The sequence below is a fragment of the Colossoma macropomum genome, unplaced genomic scaffold (genome assembly GCF_904425465.1).
Source record: "Colossoma macropomum unplaced genomic scaffold, Colossoma_macropomum, whole genome shotgun sequence".
In the NCBI taxonomy this organism is placed as follows: Eukaryota; Metazoa; Chordata; class Actinopteri; order Characiformes; family Serrasalmidae; genus Colossoma; species Colossoma macropomum.
In genome coordinates this window covers 14,599,579-14,619,000 of record NW_023494802.1, presented here as the reverse complement: position 1 = coordinate 14,619,000, position 19,422 = coordinate 14,599,579, and the positions used below count along the sequence as shown (strand labels likewise).

Below are 19,422 nucleotides of genomic sequence, written 5' to 3'. Positions count from 1 at the left end.
GTGAGCGTGCTGCACTTGACTGAAACTCGTAATTAGAGATGGAGTTCAGCGTTTAACTTTAAATCAGCGTAACTGCTCACACAGTCAATAGTAATTAAAAACTACTACACTTTTAAATGATATTTGCTTTAAATTAGTCAACATACTGATTCTTATCATTAATGTCAGTTGGTTAGCTTGCTGACAACAATGCTTGCTTTCATAGAAGCATCGTTTTTCCCAAATTTAAGCTTGAATACATTGAAAATGATGCGCTTCCGACCTCCGGATTCCCTCCTCTGTGTCATGTCAAACACTGAATAAATCAAAAACTGCTGGATCATCACCTCAGCACTTTGAAAACTGGTGGGTCAAATGCCCTAACAGCTCCTATGATTTCAGGGTCCATGATCATCTCAATGTCTAAACACTCTCACAAACACTCCTCTGGAACATCTGCAACCACTATACACAATAAAAAACTGTGTTTAATTAGAGGCTCATTGCATATGGGATCTGTCTGCAATATCATATTGCAAATACCAATACTGCAATATCAACTAAAGGGCCCATGTTATGGAATAACAAGTTTTCTTCATGTTTTTGTAGGATGTAATGTCACAATGATATGATGTCACAAAAACCAACACATTTACCCGCCTGCTCAGTTCACAGCAGTTTAGCCCTGCCGATTCATGAAGTTTTGAGTAATGTTTCAGCCTGGACTGCTTTTTTGAATGAGGCCATACAGGGCAGCCAATAGAACTGAGATTATTTACATATATCAGTTTTAAAGGCACAGTAACAAAAATGCTGTCTAAGGAATAAAGAGTGGCTGGAAAATGGTCAGGTAAAAATAAATGATGACTGTTTTTTGTAAATAATTCGTACAAAAAAACTGTTGAACAAACATCATACTGCACAGCATACAATTATGCTGAATCTCTATGCAAACAAGTGACATGAATAGAGAAACAAATGGAGAACTGACAAGTAATTCCTTTCAATTTCACAAGGAATAGAAAAAATGTTCATAAAAAAAGTAGCAGATTCACAGCTGCATGCAGACGCCTTAGAGTAACCAATTCCCAGCCAAGAACTCATCAATCTCAAGAGACGTCCCACTTCACCTACGGTCATCAAACTCTTGCAGAAGCACAGATGTAGTAAGTGTGGAAACTGAGATTGCTACACATGCTCCAGCTCAGGAAGCATCACCCCACCAACATGCGCATGGGAAAATGACTACACTGCCAGACATGCCAGGGGGGAGCCGGCATGACACCACGAGACCAAATGTGACATGAACAGCGGAAGCTGTCACATTGTGGGGGTCTTATACAGTCTGGCAGGAAGCCTACACACACGCACACACTGACATAACACAAACCGTTAATACCCACCTTTACACTAACACAGTCTTTGGTGCCTCACCTGCCCCTCTTTCTGCTGCATCCCATGCTGCATCGCTCTCCCCCCAGGGACAGTTGAGTTTCCACTTGGTCAGTCAGTCCTCACAGCTCTGACCTACTTCATCACTGTGGCTTCACACACATGCACACAGATGGACACACACTGAACAGAGCTGTACAACTGAAAACTGCAAAGTTACAGCACCATAAATGGTGTCAAGCCAAACACAGAGAGAGACCCGGATCAGCAAAAACCAAAAGAGTCTGCACTTTCACACTTGACCACACTGGCAGATGTGACAAACCGCATTTCAAACTGTTGATCAAACAGAATTCATCATCATCCTGAAACTAAAATTGATTTTCTAAAGAATGGTGAGAGCGCTGCCAATAAATCCCTGATATACAGAGAACACTCAGACTGAATTAAGACCAACAATAATATTCTGTTCTCATGCTTGTCTGTAAAAGAATGACACAGTATCTCTCAAGCAAATATAAAAATATAAAAACCTTTCAGGAGGTTTTCTATTTGTCATACTTACATTTAGATAGAAGCAGAGCTGGAAAAGAGGCCTGGGTGATATCTAGTTGTGAACCATGACTATTATTCAAGCCATAAGTATAAAAGAAACAGAAATCAGAAATTAGCAAAAAGTCCACCTCTATAATAATGCTAACTTCTGCTAGCATCCCTATGGGGTTCTAGTAGTTTGATAGCGCTAAGCCACATGACCATTTTTTTTACCATAGTAGATTTGACACTGACATGTAAACCTGCTAAAAGACATTGCATGTTTTACTTGAAGCTTGCGACAGACACATTAACACAAAAATCACATACATTTCAGTTCCCAGGCATCATTAGACCTTCTATGAAGGCCTTGAGAGTTTTCCTATGGCCATTAGGACATTGATTAGTAAGTATAATGATATTTTGTTCTTAAAAATATGAAGATTATCGATAATACCCATCCTCCTGCAACATACACATGGTCCACTGCAGCTAAGACCTACTTTCCGTAGCTTTCATCTTCAGCTTATATAGTTTTTTTTAAACATTATCTGATTTCATGAAAATCTTGAATGAAAATTACCTATAAAATAACATGCTACTAAAACACTGAACTTCTTTTAAACCTCTCATTTTGAAAGTCGATACTGCAAACATATGTATTCGTGTTTCTTTACTTTAAATGATGAATGCAAAAGTGACTCCTGTGCTAACTGCACCCCCTTGACTGCTAGACGTGCCATATCCACGTACCAGTTTATTAATGCCCTGTAATAACCCATTGCTTTAACAGTAAAATGGAGTAAAACATTTTATGAAAGTTGTTTAAAATTAAAACAGTTCTCAAGTTCTCTGCAGGCTCTTTCCAAAAAATGCAGTTATTTTCTTTGAAGCTCTGACTTCTTTCAATCATCACCAATTTTCCATTACATTGCCTGTTCACCTGTTCTACTGCAAAGGTTTTAGAAATCTTCTGCAGTCTCACTTAAACGACAAAACACAGGGGTGGACACTTGCTATTTCTACACAATAAAGCTATAATTTGCAGTAGAATTCATTTCATTGTATCTACAACTGTTTGATCTAGTTGCACTAGGCTGACTCCTAAATAAAAGGCACTAGATCATAGCCTCTTGCACAATAACGTAAACAAAGCACTAGCAACTAGCAAACGACATGTTGTGGAGCTTTAAACAGAAGCAGAGGAAAAAACATCTGGAAATTTGCATAGTTTACTCATGCAGTACTGATATGCTTTTACAAGAAAAGTTTATGCACTAAACCTGAAAACAGTTTCATTTGAGTGAAGCTGCATTCATACGTTGGAAGTCTCTCATCCACTCAAGATACTTTTTCCTAACTTGGCCATGTTTTTCCCAAAGGCCTCAGAAAAAGCATTACTGATACCATAGGCTCGAACCCCAGCTGTGTCATGTGCAATTACACTGTACGTCTTCACTGAGAGGTTTTGGAAGTGTGTGTAGTGTTGGTCTGCAAGGTCAGAGTGCAGTGAGTGTTCATGGTGAGTGCCCAGAACGTAATGAAGTGTTGGGCAACACTGTGTGGCCCCGAGCGCAAAAAGATACAGTAGTGGTAGATTTTCAGTACCACTTTACCTGCAAAACTGGGTGAAAACACAGCACGTTTAAATAAAAAATACCATTTTTTCCTTATTCAAAGACATTCTCAACAGTTTTTAGTTCAATCACCCAAGACTACACTGTTCAAAATGGTGGTTCTTCATGGGTTCTTTAGTAAAGAAGATGATTCTATATAGAACCATGAACACTCAAAATAAGATGTGCATGATTAAGGAGGTTCTTTACATTGTCAAAACGTTCTTCAGATTGTTGGAGAATGTGTTGCATATGGTTCTGTATGGTCCACTGAGGGCTCTTTGAGTGTTTATGGTTCTATGCAGAACCATCATTTTTAGATGTGTGTACTAGTTTTAAGCGGTTCAACAAAACATTCAAACTAATTTGTTGTTAAGTGCTACAAAAGGCTAGAGCTCAAAAAGATTTTCAAAGGTAATGATGCATTTCTACAAACATTGGGCCTCATTCACCAAAATCTTCCAAAGTTTTTTCTTAAATATGTACTTGAAAAAAGTCTGCATTAGATTTATGACATATTTTTAAACCACGCCTTTGTGCTCTTGAGTGTTTGTAGATTCTGTTCTTACCTAAGAACAAATCCCAAATATGAAAACACTTGTGAATGTCAGACTCTATTGGAAACATGTGAAAACTGAATAAGTGGGTTTTAAAAATAAATTTCTTCTTAAGAGCGGTTGGTGAATGAGGCCCAATGATCAGAATTATGGATGCGAAAGCTGGACAGTAAAAAAGTGGGACTGTAAAAACTGTAATTCCTAGTGTTGGTAGTTTTGAGATTATCTTGGGTCACGCAAAAAAAAACAAACAAACAAATGGATTCTCGACCAAACCATGCCTCTCACTCAAAGCCCAAAATAGGACATATTATGAGAAGAACCAATTCTTTGGAAAAGACAATTATGCTTGGAACAGTTGAAAGTAAAAGAGGAACAGGACAGCCAGCCACAAGATGGATGGATACAATTACAGGAATCAAGAACAAGCCATTAAGAAGAGTGAAGACCCACACAGAAAAGAGGATATTCTGGAGAAACACTAGTCACATGATCGCCAGGATTCATCGGAGTCGACCTAATAATAATCATCCCATTATATCCCATAATATACATATATATATATATATATATATATATATATATATATATATATATATATATATAAATGGGATTAATGGGATGCTTATAATTATGTAATAGATTAACAGATATGCTGTTCACATATATTTGTAGAAAGATGATGTCAGCATCGAATATTAAAAAAAAATAAGTGAGTAAAACATGTTATAATGCACCTACAAGTACCATCTTCGGTAGATATAATCTTTAAAGGGTCTATTACTGATAATCTAACAAGACTGTACTGTTACATTTATAGCTATCACGCTCACAGTCCCAACTGTAGCTAACCAGTGGGATAACACAGTGGCTCAGATGTCCTGTTCACTATGAATTATGTTTTTCCCATAGCTCGACTTTGTCTTAAGTTTTGAATATGTTAAAACATTATACTAGCAACATATCCATTATTATATATAATTATAGTGCTTTAGTTTTTTTTAACATGGTTTACTGTTTATTATGGATGTGCACAGCTACTTGAGTACTCGGCTAACCGATCGAGGTGAACACTGAAATCGCTATTCGTCCCGTTTCGTCACAGTATAATGTAAAACATTTCAATGAAACGCCACGTTTATGTTTTCATAAGACTATACAATCTTACGGTTTTGTGAATAAATGTGTTATGTTACAAGTTGCCGCTACAAAACACGAGTGCCTAACCGTGAGCTTGTTGCCAATGACTTGTTTGAGAAAGCAGACGCAGTGCGTACTGCTAACCTAGCTAGGCTAACTAGCTACTCTAACTGATGTTAGCTGGGTTCAAACACACACAGACACACATTACCTGAGCCGCTTATCCTTCTGGGTGTCCAAAAACAGTGGAAATATATTTCTCTGACAGACTAACAGGCTGTCACATCGTCCATTGAGGAGAAAAGTTACCTGTTTTTTAGTCAAAGCCATCCAGGTATCCAGTGTTGTAGCTAACGTTACTAGCTAGCTAGTTGGCTGTAGTTTTAGCTTCACTTTCCTCTGCATTTTCTGAATAATAACACGTATTTTCTAATATATTCCTCTGCTCACTATTCAGTTTTTGTGCTACTGATTTTGTGCCCCTCATCACCTAAACGGTTCATTAACGCCGCATTCAAAACTGCATATTACTATAGTAGCTAAATAATAAAAAAAATAAATAGTACACCACCATTAGAAATGCATTCATTTTTACAGTAGTATTCATTCACTAGTATATGTCGTTTTGGACGTAGCCTAAGTCTTGCTATTAACCAGTGCGCACTTCCCTAAGCTGTTTATCTATTCATTTTTTTTACTCATATGTGATTCTGTAATTGGGTCTAACCGTTCAACTTATGTAAGGTTTGATTCTGTCACAACTGTGACCAACAAAACTTTTTTTTTCCACTAACTGTACCAAAATAATTTCTGAAAAGGCATGCAATTTGTGTCATAGCACCACCCAAGGAGTAATATTCATGTACTCACATATAGAAACAATGTGGCGTTAAAATAGTTGATGTCCAATGCAAATGGCACAAATACCTACATCAGTTTTAATATACACTAAATCAGCCATAACATTAAACCACCTCCTAGGTTCTACATTCATTGTCCACTTTGTCAGCTCCACTTACCACACAGGAGCATTTTGTAGTCCATCTGTTTCTCTGCATACATTGTTAAGCCTCCTGCCACCCTGTTTTTTAATGATCAGGACCCCCCACGGGACCACCACAGGTATTATTTGGGTGGTGGATTATTCTCAGCACTGCAGTGATGCCGACGTGGTGCTGGTACAAGTATATCAGACACAGCAGTGCTAGTGGAGTTTTAAACACTGTGTCCACTCACTGTTCACTCTATTAAACACACATACCTTATTGGTCCACCCTGCAGGAAACAGTAGCTGTACGATTTGTGCTAGTCATCCTCTAGTCACAGCTGCTGTAGGCTGGATATTTTTGGCTGCTGGACTATACAGCAGTGACACTGAGATGTTTACAAACTCCAGCAGCACTGCTGTGTCTGATCCACTCAGACCAGCGCAACACACACTAACACACCACCACCACATCAGTGGCACTGCAGTGCTGAGAATGATCCACCACCCAAATAACACCTGCTCTGTGGTGGTACTGACCACTGAAGAACAGGGTAAAAGGGGGCTAACAAAGCATGCAGAGAAAATGGACTACAGTCTGTAATTGTAGAACTACAAAGGGCACCTATATAGTAAGTGGAGCCGATAAAATGGACAAAGTGTGTAGATGCAAAGAGGTGGCTTTTGTTATGTTATGGCTGATCAGTGTATAGTGCATTTTAACACTATTCACTGGGTACTACTGTCATTCCAAGAGATGTGCAAAAACAGCACAACCCTGTGGCCATTCTGAAAACTGCAACCAAGAAATGACCTTGACTAAAATACCCTCTCCAGGGGCTTAACAGAGTCTTTAACGTGGAGAGGTTATTTCAGTTCAAATTGAAGTTAAGTGGTTAATTATACGCACCTAGAAGAACAAATACTATAAAAAATAAGTACAAGCAATTTATTTCTGCATCCGTGTTTGAAGCTATTCTCTTAACCTTCCAGTCATGAAGCAAATCATTAAAAACACCAGCCTGGGAGTTTCATTTAATTATGCTTATATTGGAGCAGGCATTAAGTGCATCTCATTACATTCTCAAACAAAGAATTAGTTTTTTTCATTGCAGGCTCTTTCATTCCCCACAATCATCCATCCAAGCTAAACGCCCACACAGATGTACAAATCATACAAATTTGACAGGTGTAAACACATCACTTTTACACGTGCCTGAATTACCAAGCTCTGACCATTCAGGAGACGCCACCATGTATCTGCACAGAAGAGATTTCTCACATTGAGTATGTAATTGCGGTAAGGCTGCAGAGAAGGTTTAGAGACCCCAGGGTGTAAGGCCCATCGCGTCTCCTGCCAGGGTCTAGGAGATTGTGTCTGCTCTGCTCACTTTGATCGCAGTGGCACATGGGACCATACGGCGAGCAAAGCCAATGTCAGTGAGGATCGGCCTTCCGTGTGTGTCTCATGTGCTCTGCCTGTCTGACCGCCTCATCCAGAACCCCCTGGGACACCAGCCTCAAACGCAGCAAGGCCCCCAGCAGCTGAGCCCGTGAGTTACTGATGAAGGAGTGAGACAGGAACCAGGGAAGACCACCACCGTTCCTCAGGGTGTAGAGAGGGACTCGAACCATGCCCAACACCTAGAGGGCACACACACACACACACACACACACACACACACACACTATACTGAGTTCCTCTGGCTTGAGATGATTTTGCAAAGATAACTGCAAATTAGATCTACACTGAGTTGCCAGTTTATCAGGTAGACCCACCATATACAGTTGTACGTAAAAGTTTGGGCACCCCGGTCAAACGACGTTTGTTGAATTTTTTTTTTTTTTTTAAGTGAAATTAAGCTAACTCTTCCTCTACAGAGACCACAGTCCTGCACATTTTAATGCTCAATTCTTGTATACTTTCTAAATTTAATATGTACATAAAATGTGGCTTGTGGAAAAGTTATAGTACATTTTATATTTTGTGTTTTAAATCTTACAATATGTTAAATTCACCAAATAAATAGAAATTGTGCACTAAAATGTGTAGACAAATGACATATTTAAGCAAGTTCTCTGTAGAGGATGTGTAAACTTATTTTCATTTAGAAAATCAACAAAACATGTCATTTGACAGGGCGACAGTGATACCAACTGTACCAGCCAACACTGTGTACACTTACTGGTCACTGTATTAGACACTACAGGTGGGGAAAAATAATCCTTTGATGCATCGTGATTAAAAATTGAAATATTCTGCATCAATGCACAAACAGTCATAATCTGACATACAGGCACTGTAAGTGGGCTACATTCAAATTCAACCAAGTTACTAGTACCTTCAGAGATAGGAAAATATAGGAAAAACGGCATAATGTAGGCTATAAAATAAAAAAAGAAGATATGCATAAAGAATCTAATCTTGGCACACTGCATCAAAATCCTATTAAACTGTGAGATGTCTAGAGATTTCCACCCCGTAAGACGCTCCTAACTTGGTGTGGTACACAGTTGAAGTCCTAGGGAACAACGTGTAAAATCCATCCATCCATCATCTAAACCGCTTATCCTTCTGGGTCGCGGTGGGGTGCTGGAGCCTATCCTAGCTGTCATTGGGCGGAAGGCAGGATACACCCTGGACAGGTCGCCAGTCCATCGCAGGGAACGTGTAAAATATTAACACAATTTGTACAGTCCTAAAAAGAGTGTTATATTAAACATCCAGCAATGTTTGAATGATAAAACAATAGAAATGTAATAAAACACAGATAAAAAAACACTTATTAGACCTATCTGAGAACTGTCTGGCCATGGTCATGGGCTCTACATATACAGGTGGTGCTGTAGGCTATGCCTTCTGTGTCCATGCACTAAAATATTAGCCACATTTTATATAGCAATGTGGCCCAAAATTAGGACTGCGCAGTTTACATTATATTGTGCACTCACAAGAGCAAGATTAACCTACTTGGAAAGAAAACATGGATTTAGGTTCCCTGAGGCTTTAACAAAAATAAAGTACATAAGGAATACAGCTCATGTTAGACATTCTCAACCCTGCACAGAGGCATGTAAAAACCTCAGCATTGAAGCTGTGCCAGTGCAACACACACTAACCTGCCACTTCCATGTAATATCTGGTCAGTGAGGGTCGTATCATGCTCCCCTTCCATTGATGGATGTAGTAGATGGTGGCTGACAAATTGTGCTGCAACAGTCAATAACTGTTTACATGCACACCAGTGGTTGAGTATTTGTCTAGACTGTTAATCTAACTAAAGCACTATTCAAAGGCATCAGCTTTCCATGGAGAGGTGGGGTAAAACCAATTCACCACATAACATCTGTAATGTTTATGATCAATTCACATTGGAAAACAAATTTCAGTATATATCCTAGGGATGGGAGTGGCTACTTGAGTTACCCACTGCCTTCATGACAGAAAATAGTAGTAAAGATGTTAAAACGTTGAATTTAAAAGTTATTCTGTTTACCCTAAACATCTGTCTTCCTGTGTTAGATGAATGCACTGTGTTATAAGCATTATCACTAGATTGGGAATTGACAGTCAACAGTCAACACTACTGCATAAAATCAAACTTTTGTTTTGTAATTTTTTGAGCCGTACACTTCAGGAGGACGGTACATATCAGACTGATTTTAGCCACAAAGCCTTCTTTAAATGCCTCCAAACTTAAGAAACGTTTTCCACAAGATATGATAGCATTATTATTGACATGTTGACTTGCACAGGATTAATATAACCTGTGGTTAGTTCTACTGCTCATTTTACAGACAATAAAAGGTGCCGGAATCTTTACTGACGAAGGAGCAAAAAGTCTGAAAAAATGACTAAATTTATGAGAAAAAACAGTAAAAATGACACAACCCTACCTCCCCATGTAAAACTAATCCTGTCATGGGCTGGGCTGATTATGGGCTGATTGTCATGGTCCAACTAAGGTCTTAGTCAACCAAAGCTTAGTGCAACATTTTGCAGCACTTTCTGCAAAACCATGTGTGAAGACAGCTTTATGACACCAAAACATGGGTGTAAAAAAGCAAAGGGGGGTGTTAAATGTTTTAAAGGACAGACATTTTGGGCTTGTGTTCCAGACCCGGATTAAGCCTAAGATTACATGGTGTCACCATTAAAAAGTCCAAGATTAGGCTTAATCTATGTCCATGAAACTAGCCCCATGACATATCTGGATGTACAGCATTTGCCAGTCATCACAGCACTGCGGCAGTGAAAAACATTAGTTTTTAAAAGCCTGTCAGTGTATTTTTTTATTTAAAAGGCAGGAACCTCATATGTACAAGCTGCAGGGGTGTTTCACAAGAAAATGGGACCATAAATAGGCCAGTTCTCTCTCTTTATTCATGTAAAAGTTTTGGCTTGTCTCTTAAAAACTCAATTGGCCTACTGTGTGCATGGTAGTGTGACTTGTCATCGTATACCTACAAAGTGCACCTATAAATTAAGTGAACCTCATAAAGTGGCCAATGAATGAATGTACAAGGTCGACACACACAATAAACTGGCAACTCAGTGTGAGTATAAGCACATCTCTTTACCTCCAAGCCGTGGTCCGCAGCATTAGCTACTGCAGCTTTCTCTATTTCTACTAGCTCAGCCTCTGTCATCTTCTTGGTATAGAAGTGGGTGATGAGCTGGGGAGGGGATGGAGCAAGGCGAGAGGACACGTAGTCGTCCACGGTCACTGGCACCGCAACGCCCACCTCCTCCTGGAGCTCTCTGCTCAGTCCTGATTCCAGACTCTCCTCTGAGGGCTTCACTAACCTACAACACAGACCACACAGCAGACATGGGGCCTATCAGCAAGCTGTTTCAGTGATGTTCAGAAAGCTGCACAGTCTCATCACTATACAAATGTCTTTAATGGAATAGTTGAGTTTAAACTGCACTGGATTATCACACACAGAAAAACTCACCCACCAGGGAAGCCAAGCAAACCGTCAAATCGCATCTGCATCTGAAAAAAGATTCACATTTTTTGTTTACTCCATCGTTACTTTAAAATGTTGGGTGTGGGTTTGAACAAGCTTATGCTGTAAACAATTACATACAAGAAGCATTTTTGTGGAAAAATGATTTTAAAACCTGTTAATCTGTGCAGATTTGCTTCTGTGTTGTTAAACAGGAGTTCTACTGATTTTATTAATTTTATGCATCATTCAGTTGTTGAGATATTAATAAAGTCATTCAGAGTAGTCTAACGTGAAAGGGATCATTGCAAACTTGCCGACTCTTTTCTTTACAGTGGCGGTGATCGGAACCAGGAGTTGGGATGTCAACAACATAAACATACACATTTTATTTATTATTCAAAACCACCAGTGAACTTGCATGTGTTTTTTGTTTTTTTTTATTTATAACATTAATAGACAACTAGAGTTAATTTAAAAAAAAGTTTTTGCCTTGCCTCTTTTTCACCAAAATGAATGGATTAAAAATATATACATATATAAATATACATACATACATACAATAAGGCTGCACATTTCTCTCTATTATAAACTCTCTTTATTATGAATCAGTGCCTCAATATCATTAGGCATCATATTTCCAAAAATGTCCTGTAATAACTTTCTGTTAAGTAACTTTTAGAGAGATTACACTCTACAGATGTCTGGTTCCTATCACCACCACTATGATCAATTCTAACTAAATAAATTTCCCTACAAAAGAGCATTTCATATCAGACCACTTTGACTGACACTGTTTACATCTTGACCATTTACCTAAGCAGACGTTTGCAAAAATCACTGGAACTCTCTCCAAATTTTAAATACTGTGCAATGAATCTAATCTTTGTTTCATGAGATATGATAAGCAAATGTGACACTAACATTCCCAAACCAACTACCACCATCATTCTAATGTCAGTCAGCTTTATACAGAATAAAGAGGCCTAATCGTCAGCATCTAACTCGAATTTTCCGTTCCACCTTAAATGGTGCAGCAGTCTCACGCTAGCGCCTGTAACTTAAATGTGCCATTTAAGGTGGAACGATGAATAAGAAGACAACTTCGTGAAAACGGACCGGAGTGAATTGAGAACATCCTGGGAACTACCAGTCACACACAGGTATGGCACACAGCCCAACAACCGGCTTTGTTGTTGTTTGTCTGGTCAGTGTGTCACGGTCTCAGCAGCGCGAAGTGAGGACTGTCTTACCAGCACTATGTGCTTAATTGGGATTTTGCCGAAGAGTTTAGCTCTGGTGTCAGCATAGAGCAGGATATGACAGGCGTGTTTGTAGCCCACCCGGGACAGCGCCTCCTCTCTGCTGATCTCCTGCCCCTCCATTTCTTCCATTTACACACTGAGCCCCCACAGTGAGCTATTAAAGTGGATTAGGAGCAGCTGAATAGAGACCACTTTATACGTGTGTAGGGAAACAGACAGAGGCAGTGAGAAACTACCTACGGTGGCGAATTACCGGCGAATTTCAAAATACTAGTCCTGGAGCCTGTAACAGAGAGCAACACACACAAAAACGTCCCATAGAAACTGGCAAATAGTGTGGAATACAGTTGAACTCTTATTGTACGTTCAGTTTATTAATAACGTTATTTTAAAAATGTGATATACCACCTGGGAAATAGAGACAAATGAATCATAAATGTATCCTAAACTTTTCTCCCTTTGTGCTGTCTTTCTTTGATTGCAATTAAAAAAATACATTATTTGGAAATATCAGTAGTTTTGTCCCTTGTATCAAGCAGCAAAGTCTTAACTAGGCATGTTGTTTAAGAAAATATGCTTTTCGCCGTTCTAACATTTATTTGAAATTTTATAAATTAACTAACGAGGTGTTTACATTACTGGTTCATTTCAGGACATGCTACTAATCTGCCTCCTAAACAACTGTCACTGCCTGTTTCCATGTCAACAAGTTTTTAAACAAATAAAAAAGACAAAGTGTCATTATTAATATTATTAATAAAGTCATTATCAATTTTATTAATAACTCTTCACACAGTTCTCTTTACCAACCTACCTAGCACTAGGCCTGTCACGATCATGAATTTTTAGCTAACAAATAATTGCCGTATAAATAAATGTGAATAATATTTAATTGATTTTTTTTACTGCATGTATTCAGCCTATTACAGAATAAGGCTCAAGTGGCTAAATTAGCTGACGATACTCCTAACCGTCAACAGACACAGCTTGAGCTCAAACAAACAAACTTTACTCACTGCTGCCCTCTACAGGTATCATAACATAACACCAAGATAGAAGCTAGAACTTCTGTGGCTTTCATAAGACCCATGAAGGGTCCCCAATTCTTTTGGTGTTGTAGTTGAGTGTCTCCCATTGTCATATTGTAAATATCTATTTACTACTTCAAAATATAGCAAACATCAACAGTTTTATATGTTAATGTATGTATTTATTAGTCAAAACTATTCAGAGGTTCTTTAATGTTTCTTTAGGTAAGTAAGAACACCATCGCTCTATGCACGAATGTCTGCATGTGTCTACGCACGTATCTACACGTGTCCTCTGACCATGTGATGCAGGACAAATTTCTCCATCTCAGATACCGGATTTCAAATATTGAAGCATCAGTGAAGAAGAAAACTCAGGAAACATTGCACTTTAAAGGGAAATGCTTTTACTGAACAAGCAGCAACGGCAAACCCCGGGTCAGCGCTAACCAAGCGCCTAGGACAGTGGGCAGGTCACTTCTAGCCATACAATTCTACTCTATGGTAAACAGTAGCCACGTTTACATGCAGTCTGATAATCCATTAATAATTGGAATAGAATATGTATACATCTCAGTTGGAATAGAAGAGTCCTGTTGAGGCCATTCAGAATGCGATTTCTATCCGATTGATGGAGGTGGGTAATCCTGTAAATAATCCGTAAAAGAATAGTGATAATAACAGAGCCAGTTTATGAGGAGCCTGGCCACTTCCTATTTCCCCCATTATATCAAAAACAGGACTGCAAAACACCAGAGGGTGCCCACGAGCAAGTCCTCAATGAAAGGGAGTAAATGGAGCTCAGCGGCTAAAAATAAACCCTTCAATAATGCAAAGGGTTCTTTGAGTGTTCTTGGTTCCACAAAATACCTTTTTCTTTAATAAACAATCCTTGAAGAACCATCTTTTTAAGTATGACGAGCAGAAGACCTAAGCTGCTACTACAGGCATGACCAGAAGAGTCAAAGCAGAAGCTCCATGGAGGAAAGCAGTGGAAAAGAAAAGAAAGAGAGGAAAAAGAAGAAGAGTTTGTTTAGCAGATTGTTTAAGGAGTGAGATGGAGAAGGGCAGTGAGAGGACATGTGCTGAAACTGAAGTGTTATTATTTATAGTATTCTGACAGCATCCTGATAGGTGACTTCAAGTTCATTCAGCAGCGGATAACAAAGCCACAGCCGATAGAGCAAAGGCAGTTGGCATTTTTTGGAATAATCAGCTTTTAACTAATTTTTAAAGCATACTAAGTTGTTCCTTGATTTTGTCAGATTTGTGATATCAAATGAAAGCTGCTTATTCTGCATCCCAAACTGCATACTAGCACACTGCGTTACATGAGTGTAGCAGGTGAGGTACAGAAGTGTACCCATATGGAAAGAAAAATGTACGGACACTGTGTTGTTTATATTTGAAATACATGTCAAATGCATTGCAATCCATGCCGAAATACATTCAAACACTAAAATGTGCTTCAGAATATATTGCCACACTAACCAAATTTATTTTAAAATGCATTTTTCTTAAATGTATGGGGAATTTTACACATAGAAACGTACCTTACAAAAACAAATGTATGTACACTGGTCAGGCATAACATTATGACCACCTCCTTGTTTCTACGCTCATTGTCCATTTTATCAGCTCCACTTACACACAGGTTAGTTTTTAAACACCTCAGTGTCACTGCTGGACTGAGAATAGTCCACCAACCAAAAATATCCAGTCAACAGCGTCCTGTAAGCAGCGTCCTGTGACCACTGATGAAGGACTAGAGGATGACCAACACAAACTGTACAGCAGCAGATGAGCTGTCGTCTCTGACTTTACATCTACAAGGTGGACTGACAAAGCAGGAGTGTCTAATAGAGTGGACAGTGAGTGGACACAGTGTTTAAAAACTCCAGCAGCACTGCTGTGTCTGATCCACTTGTACCAGCACAACACACACTAACACACCACCACCACGTCTTCTGCAGTGCTGAGAATTATCAGCCACACAAATAGTCCCTGCTCTGTGAGTGAATTCCATGCTGATCTAAGCTGGCCTAAGCTGGTTTATGCTAGCCTGGTGCTGGTTTAGCTGGTCGCCAAGCATGGTTATGCAGGTTCTCCAGCATCCAAAACACAACATATGCTGGTTTTGCTGGTCACCAGCCATGCTCTTGCTGGTCTATGCTGGTTTTTCTAGCAGGAGAATTTTCTGAACCTGAGAGATGTGCGGCTTCTGCAGCTCCAGTCCACCACTCAAGCTAATCTTCTCATAGCGTCTTCTGGAGACAACATCTGAAGTCTCCAAATATCTTTTCATCTTTTTCATGATCAATCTGGTGTATTACGCTTGGCTTTCATCCACCTGCAAGGCTGTAGCTGCAGTAACGGTGACGAGACGAGCTGTGTCTGAGTTGCAGTTTGCCTACTGAAATGGTGGCAGGGCGTTAATGAAGTAATCGAATACTATGAATGCAATAAACGATTAACATGCCAAGCTAACTGTGCTGTTTTAATGATCTGATCTCCAAAACCCAAGATATAATTTAGAAGAGAACATAAATTTAGAAATAGAGTGTTTATTGAGCCAAATCAAACCAGAAGATGGAGATATCGATGGAGAGGGCAGAACTGGAACAGGAAATAGATTTCTGCATTCCACCAGAAGTATTACTAGCAAACAGTCAACAACTGTCAAACATGTATTTTTTCATAACCCTGTTATGATCTTGTATGTGTTGCAAAACAAATGTATTGCAAATGTATCATTTTAGAGCACCCAATCACATACGCTGTCAAAAGTAGCTTACAGGTAGGGATGTTTTTCCTGAGAATGACCAGTGGCTGGATGGAAAGGCCTGACTAAATGATCTAGCAGTGTGGGGACAGTGTTAGCGTCCACTGCACACATATAATTACAGTTTTTTTTTCCTTAATTGCTTGAGTATGTTTTGTGCAAGACTGTTACAACGATTAAATTTTAAGTACAGTCATCACATCAGTTTATACTGACCAGCACAACACAATGTTTCACCTGCATAAGGTCATAAATCACTCAGAATATTTAAATCAGATTCAGAATGAAATAAATCCATCAGTGATTATGAGTAGTGTCACCAAAATGAAATGAAACTTTAAAATCAAATGTGTCAGTCGGTCGCACATGAATAAAATGTGTTACATCATTACAGCATGTTACATTTATATTTATACATATTTTTCATAACAACAACAACAATAACAACATCAACAATAATAATAATAATAATAATAATAATAATGATAATGATAATAATGAATCTTAAAATTAATTAACATTAAACATTTAAATTATTTATTGTGCTGTTTTATTGGTCTGACTTTCAAAACACTGCATGCCACTGAGAGGAGGGACTTTGAATCCAGTTATATTGTTTGCTTAGACAAATCTGACCAGCAGATGGTGACAGAGAGCTGGACTGCAACAGAAAAAAGATTACTGCATCTACATATATTAATGCAGTTCACACCAGGGGTGCCTGATCCTGATCCTGATCCTGGAGATCTACCTACCTTTAATCCAACACACCTTTCAGGTGCATCTGTGCATTAGTGGCAGGTGTGTTGGATCTGAACTCTCCAGGATGGTAGATCTCCAGGACCACGATTGAGGACCCCTGGTTTAGACAGAGGGAAACCCTCAGGGCCTTCGAGGCCGTCAGAGAAAGCCTAATGATTTCTGGGAACTAAAAAAAGCATGTCTGTAATGTTCAGTTCATTATTATTCAATAGAGTCATGTTTGTATTCAAACCCTGCAAGTATTACAGCATTACTCTTGTTTCATTGTTAAATTTTAGATGGAAACAAAAGGGTTCAACGTTGAAACTGTGAGTGGAAAATTGGCCAATCGGGATTTGTTTTTTTATGTGGTATCTAGGTAGATATTACTAAGTGAGCTCTCCTATTGGTTAGGACTTCAAGAGCGGAAGAGTAGGCCTAACACATTAGATTAACCATCAGCATAAGTGACAGAGGAATCAATTTTGATTTCCGGGCGAGATCAATTTTGTGAGAAAAAAATGTAACTCAATCCCATTTCTTATTTTTACCCATACCCCTTGTTTTTGAGTGTCACCTTGCCCCTTGGAGCCACAAGGGGTAGTGGTAGAAATCTTCCCCTATGAAATGGGACCCTCCAATAAACAAGAACATTACTTCATTAACAGCTACTAGCACTGCTCTGTAGGCGACCCTGCCAGTCTGCAGTGACAGCAAAGGAAGGTAAAGTTCAGCTCCTCACTGCTGGGCTTCAGTTACATTTAGGGCATCATATGCCTTTAAAGAGGCGGGGGGGCAATTATTTATTATTGCCAACCCCTAATTCTTCGGTGATATGAAGCTGAAGTCAGCTATTGCCAGCTTCTTGTACAAACTTTGCCTGAGGCGCCAGAATGTAACTGCGGCAGATTCTGGCGGTGAAACAGGAAATTTAGCTAGCTAGCTGCAGAGACATCCACATATTACTAGCGTTTTTCACGCTTGTTATGAAGAAAAAGACCATAATACATTGATGCACACAGCTTGGGTCCTAGAGGGTCGGATTTTCCTGCTCAAATACATCTGATTCTACTTATCTGTTCGTTGTCAGATTTGGTGGGTGTGATTAAGTAGGGAATCTACCAAACTGTGCTAGACACTGGCACTCCAGGACCAGAGCTGTGCACCTCCAGTTTGGATATAAAATGAGATCTATACATATCATTGTGTTTAAACCCTTAAAAACACAGACTCATTACATACTAAAGCTTGTTTTTTAGTAACTACAGGGACTTCAATGCAAACTGGCTGAGCTATTCTTATGTTATATAAGTGTGTAATAAAACTTTGGGCCCACCTTTGGGCCGTGGCCATTTAAGGGCTTATCTGTCTTCTCTAGAGTGATGGAGCCCCATTGGGATGAGTTGGAGAATTTATGATCCAGTACTATTCATCCAACATTAATACCTGACCTTGTCTTCAGGCTGAATGCAATCAAATCCTCACAACAATGTTCCAACATCTAGTGTAAAGCCTTCCCAAAAGAGCAGAGGCTGTTACTGCAGCAAAGAGGGGGCAAACTCCCTTTCAATACCCCTCATTTCAAAAGAAACGTTGACTGACCAAGTGTCTACAAACTTTTGGACATTTAGGGCTGGCTTCGTAGATAGGGCTTAAGCCTAGTAATGGATTATATAGCAAGATTCTCCAATGAACATAAACTGCAGTCCAGGACTAGGCTTAGCCCTTGTTTGGAAAACTGACCCCAAGTGTATTTACGGAATAAGATTCTAACAAACAGACTCAATTTGTTCGCTCAGTTCTGGTTTTCCACAACAGCCTTCATGGCGTAACCCATGAGCAGTTGCTTTCCAAAGCAAATGTCTGGCAGTATATTAACACTGCAGTGCTTGCTGCCTGGAGTGTGTGCTGCCCATCTAAGGGGTGCAGGAGAGAGAAAAAGAGCGAAGCAGGAAACAGATGGGAGCTCAAGTGTTTGGCCTTGTGCCCCGAAGCACTTGTCACGATTCTTGAGCAGCCTTACAGGGCGCTCGGAGGCTTGCGGCAGCACTAAGCTATGGGCTTTCCACCTCCTGGGAGGAAGAGAGGACGGCGTGCGTTTCACTGCCACACCCTGCTCTCCTCGAAAAATCATTTGTCTTCACGGCTCCTGTGCCAGCTGGATATAGCAGCACACGTGAGCTTGGCACTCCAGGCCATGAAGACATTAACCTCAGAAGCATATTCAGCACGACTGTGTTTACTGTGAGCTCATGTATGTGCTTACATCATCATCTTTCCCTAAGCACAGTGTATACACATATGACGATCTCACTGAGGAGGCCTCAGATGGCAAGTCATTTAAAGCAGCAGCCAATAAAGTAGCTTAATGATACAATCAGTGAAAGTTACTCTGTAAACTGATAAAAATCACCTCACTGATCACAAACAAGGAAAAACAAATCCTACAT

At 39.5% G+C, this 19,422-nt stretch overlaps 2 protein-coding genes across 2 annotated transcripts in view; both read right to left on the bottom strand.

Annotated features, from left to right (window-relative positions):
- The window catches only part of arhgap4b (Rho GTPase activating protein 4b), a 52,018-nt gene extending 50,479 nt beyond the window's left edge, over positions 1 to 1,539 (bottom strand). The window contains exon 1 of the mRNA XM_036590786.1: positions 1,414 to 1,539. The gene's annotated coding sequence lies outside the window, so the exon portion shown is untranslated. The remainder of the gene's footprint in view (positions 1 to 1,413) is intronic.
- A 5,641-nt stretch (positions 1,540 to 7,180) lies between these two features.
- zgc:103759 (U8 snoRNA-decapping enzyme) lies at positions 7,181 to 12,713 on the bottom strand. Its single transcript, XM_036590788.1, has 4 exons — positions 12,410 to 12,713; positions 11,163 to 11,203; positions 10,785 to 11,010; positions 7,181 to 7,847 (listed from the first exon to the last, which is right to left on the bottom strand). Exons 1-4 carry the CDS (start codon positions 12,548 to 12,550, stop codon positions 7,641 to 7,643), a joined length of 615 nt encoding a protein of 204 aa, XP_036446681.1. The 5' UTR covers positions 12,551 to 12,713; the 3' UTR covers positions 7,181 to 7,640.
- Positions 12,714 to 19,422: the final 6,709 nt, after the last annotated feature.